Genomic DNA, 4,908 nt, shown 5'->3' on the forward strand with positions numbered 1-4,908 from the left:
AACAATAAACGCAATAGCATGTGTTGCCAACACACCAATAAAAAAAACCCGCAAAATGTCACCGAGCGATTAAGCAATAAAAAATGTTAAGCAAATAAAGGATAGTTACACAATTGCGCATCACTCTATCTGTTTCGTGAATGCAAACAGACAAACGTGCATAATGATAAGTGCCGCTTCGCTTTTCAGGCGTTGTAAGCGTAACAGCAGACTGTGGAGATTCAAGATAAACTGGAGCTCCTGCAAAGGTCATAAAAAAAAATAATCAACTCGTCTGACCACACGAGAGAGATTTTCTGTGTGCGTGCGTGTGTGCTGGTTGAAGCCATGTACAAGCCAGTTTTTTGAGGGTTTGAAAAGGGTTTTACCCGTACCTCGCTAATTCATGCGTGCACTTGTGATGAATGCTTGGGTGAGCCGATTAATGGGTTATCAAATTAGGACATTATTCTTGTAAGAAAATGACATTAGATTTAAGTAGTATATTGACCTTTGTCTAGTGCGCTACTCATATGCATTTATACACTAGTGTAATATGTATATGATTATAAATTGATCAGATGTATCCTTCTGGGTCTTATGATTAATGTTTTTGGTCTTTGCAAAAGAAATGTAGTCAATAAAACAATTCAGCGATCAGAACAATCTTCCTCAAAAGTACAGATCAGTATGAAATTAAAATGTATTCACCAGTGATTCATTAGAAATCAAGTGTGCTGGTTTAAAATATTTACTACAAATACTGTCAATGTGTTCATCTAGCTACGATGGTGACGTATAATGACAGGCGAATCAATTTCATGCTCGTCCACTAGATGGCAGAAACTCCACTAAACCCACTTATTGCCAATCATGCAATAGAATAATAATAGTGTTCCACTAAAAAGAGTGAGTCTGTTGGTGAATAAATTGAAGCAAGATTAACGCTGTTTCAGTATAAGAAGCGCCTATAGACATTGTGGAAGTTAACTACTTTTTGCGTTGAAGAAAGTCCGTTCCCATTTTTTTTTTCAAGAATTTAGTTTTTCCCTCAAGATTTTTAATAATTTTTTTGTTTTGATTATATTGAAGGCATGTCAGAGTGAAGCTCCTCCCCCACACCAACGTAGTTCCGAGGCACCGAGATGTTGCCAAAGCAATACCTTTATATTAGTCATCACTTTGGGCTGAGCACTCAAATAGCAAATGTGAATTTTCCACTGAATGACAGAGGCTAAGATAAAAAAAAAACAACAATAAAAAACAAAAATCTGCAAATATCTGTCTCCACAAATTACCAAATTGCATGGATTACCTTTTGTGAGATTTTTTTTTCAACTGTATAACATGTGCCCTGCCTTAATGAAGGTTTCACACAGCAAGTGCTCTAATAAATATCTTATGTCACACATTGAAACCAGGTTGCTCATCAACTGAGCTTGTAAAAAAAAAAAAAAAAAGTGCTTTTTGAGATCACTAACTGTGAATGTTAGCAACCCTGATAGCCACGACATTAGATACACCTGCCCCATTGAACGTGATCCTGTAGAACAGCAATAAAAACTTGCCTTTAAAAATCATCATTAATAAAATTAGGTATTATTTTTGCTGTAATTTGCATTTAGTGGGACACCGCTTCATACTGAAATGTGTTTCAGTTATGTAAATCCTCCTCTCTTGCTGAATAACGTTACCAAAATGTATTAAAATACTTCAAGTTCAATCCACAAGCACAATAGTGGACACAATCTTTAATGAATGGATGATACAAAGTTGCGCAATGCACTGATGCATGACTTTCTTTCCGGCTGCTGGCGTAGCGACAAAGTGAGAGGTGTGGTTTGGTGTTAGTCAGCAGCACGCATCAGGTATGCACGCCTCACTATAAAAGGCGGCAAACGGAGGAGAGGAGCAAGTCAGGGCACCAGCAGCACCACCACCACCAGCAGCAGCATCATCATCATCAACAACCATCCAGTGTGCTTCAGAAGACTTAAAAAAAAAAAAAGTAGGTTTGATTTTTTTTTTTTGGGTGGGGGTGAATGTCTTGATGCATTTTACTGTATGTAGCATTTAATTTAATTGTGTCATTCAAAAAAAGAAAAATACATGTATGCGATGTTGTTCCTCTTCAAAGGTCCACCCACCATGCTGAAACCGTGCGTGATGCTCGCCGCGCTCCTCTTGTGCTTGTTGGTGTTTTGGAGCAACTTGGCCGACGCGTACCCTCCCAAACCCGAGAGTCCCGGCAGCAACGCCTCCCCGGAGGACTGGGCCAAGTACCAGGCCGCTGTCAGGCATTATGTCAACCTTATCACCAGACAGAGGTGAGGACAGTCACACTGTATGATGCATTTGTACTTTTCTTTCTATTTACGAGACAACTGTAACTTGCAGATTTCCTTCCTTCCTGTAAAATCCTACCTCACGCAACAAATTAAGATTTGAAAAGAGATTAGAAGCATCTGTTCAGTGTTAAATGTGATTTGCTGAAACTTCTCCTAAATCCATCATTAAAACTTAAGCAAGGTTGCAGCATACATTTCATTAATATGGGGTGATGTAACATTGCCAGCCTTTCTTATACATCTTAATTTATTTGGATTATCTTGTGTAGATTTCCCCCAAAATAGTTTCACTTCTTAGAATTTGATATTTGCCAAGACTTGAATAACTGACACAATATATATTGTGTTAGAAATTGGGTACAATAGGAATCAATTTCCAACAAAAGTCTCCAAATGCATCATGTCCCTCTATCTTTGAGCGCTCCCCTTGAGCGACGAGATTTTTATTGACTAACAGAGCGCCGTGGCTTTCTCATATTGACGTCTGCCGCATGACATCTCATATGACCAACTTGTGATGAAGTGTCTCAGTCTAAAAGGTTAACAGCTCCCTGATCAAATACATAATCTCATATTTCAGCTTTGCCAAACATTGCATCAGCGATCAAAGCAATAAAGTGGAAACTGGTCACATGAGGACAAGACTACTCAATTTAAAAATAAATAAATTAGGGGGCGGGGGGGGGTGTTAGTTAGTACATGAGGCATCGTCTATCCTCCTGTTGTGTGATTACACAGGCTGGATTCGTCATGTTGTCACGCATCGTTTACTCTTCAGTAGCCAAGCATCGATTTAAGGAAAGGAGATGACAGACAAGCTTGTCCCTTTCCTTTGTTTGCAAATAACAGTTCAGTGGCTGTGTGATTAGATTGTGAGATAGTAACTTGTCATTATATTATGTTCTACTTCACCATGCTTCCATTTGCAATAGTGCAAATAATGTCCTGTAAAGCATTTGATTTTTTTTTTTTTTTGTTTCCCCAGATATGGGAAGAGGTCATCCCCTGAGCAGGCGGTGGCCTGGCTCCTGTATGGTGTGGATGCAAGCCAGGATGCCGAACCTCGGTGAGAGCTCAAGAATCAGATGATGCAGTGAATTGGATCAAATATCATGCTAATTCAATTCTGTGCATTTTTATTTATTTTCAGTGCTTCCTTGCTGTATCACGGTTCATTCCCAAATTTTTAGGCAATCGTTGAACGGCTTTTACGGTCTCCAGTATATCCTGTAATGACCTTGCTTGAGTGAAAGTTTAAGCAAACTCGCTTAGGAGCTGCTGTTGGCCACAGCTCATGCCCAGACAATCAAACTCACCAGACCCCGCCTCTTAAAGGCACGTGCATAGGCACAAATGCTAAAGAATGTACAGTTTTTAATATACATCTTATTTTTTTTATGTTGAAATGCATTTACACTGTTTGCAAAAATGTTTACTCATGCTAAAGTACGTGGGATGGGTAAGTCAATATATTAAAAAAAATATATTTTTGAAATGGTCTCTACTGTTATATATACACCACAATATGACTAAGTTCACTGTATTTCTACAACTAATACTGACATAATTGAATTCCATTTTATTTATTGTAATAGGATAACATTTGTATTGCACTTTTGGAAGCACAGCCATTTAATACCAGTTAAGAAAAGGAACAATGAATGTTGTGTACATAACCAAGCTGCTTGTGGCTGTTTTTTTTTTTTACAGTTTGGACTACAACAGTGGTTGGTAATCGACCCGAAAGGTGATCCAACATCCAACAACAATCAAGAAAGATGGGATTTCCTTGGAGGGTCAACCTTCAGCTAAATAATCTGTTTCAATTTCTCAATATGCATGCATGTTTCTCGTTTTGTTTGTCTGCATTGCTTCTCTTTGTATACCTCTTTGTTTTCTGGTCAACTATGTAAATAATTTGTATGAGGAAAGTGACTAACTTTACAATAAAGGAAATAATGGCATAAAAGTAATGCGTCAATACAGTTTCTTTTCAGGCTTGGTCAAACTCTTTAATTGCGACCAGACAATCGAATATATTTATTTAAATATTCTATACTTTAATTTAGCTGTTTTCTCACTAATAGTTAGTTAAAAATTACTTACATTATTCATTTTATATTGATTTCTCTTTTGTATAAATATAGTAGAAAACTTAATTAACTTGATAACCAGAATGCCCTTTATTGTCATTGTACTCAGTGTCTGAGATTGGAGAGCTCACAGATCCAGTGCGATACAACAAATACTTTTATCAAATGGGTCAATTAAATTAATTAAAGATTAAATAATATGAAATAAATGTGAAATTAAATAAATAAAACACATTATGTTGCAGTTCTCCAAGATAAGGGTAGTTGTGTGTGAGAGTTCAGAATGGAGATGGCTCTTGGAAAGTTGTTTAACTGAATTTTTACCTTTAAAATTATTCAATATATTGTCAAATAATTCATTGATTTCTTGCCCACCTATTCAACAAAAACAACAACAAAAAAACAGTATTGTGCAGTATTTATCGAGTTGGGTGTAATGCATCTTCTCGCCACTAGAGGCCACTGTCCTACCAAGAGGCAGCTCATTT

The 4,908-nt window shown here is 37.2% G+C and overlaps 1 protein-coding gene across 2 annotated transcripts; it reads left to right on the top strand.

The window, feature by feature from the left end:
* The first annotated feature begins 1,803 nt into the window (after positions 1–1,803).
* Positions 1,804–4,296, top strand: pyyb (peptide YYb). Of its 2 annotated transcripts, none has more exons than XM_088283749.1 (4): positions 1,804–1,987; positions 2,117–2,306; positions 3,313–3,393; positions 4,038–4,296. In XM_088283749.1, the coding sequence occupies exons 2-4, from the start codon at positions 2,128–2,130 to the stop codon at positions 4,060–4,062; spliced, it is 285 nt and encodes a 94-aa protein (XP_088139875.1). In that variant the 5' UTR covers positions 1,804–1,987; positions 2,117–2,127; the 3' UTR covers positions 4,063–4,296. The 2 variants fall into 2 exon arrangements, with proteins under 2 accessions (XP_088139875.1, XP_088139874.1); XM_088283748.1 differs by having other exon boundaries at positions 1,804–1,984.
* Positions 4,297–4,908: the final 612 nt, after the last annotated feature.

Source organism: Idiotropiscis lumnitzeri, chromosome 20, assembly GCF_059441095.1.
Source record: "Idiotropiscis lumnitzeri isolate Australia: NSW breed Sydney's pygmy pipehorse chromosome 20, RoL_Ilum_1.0, whole genome shotgun sequence".
Lineage (NCBI taxonomy): Eukaryota > Metazoa > Chordata > Actinopteri > Syngnathiformes > Syngnathidae > Idiotropiscis > Idiotropiscis lumnitzeri.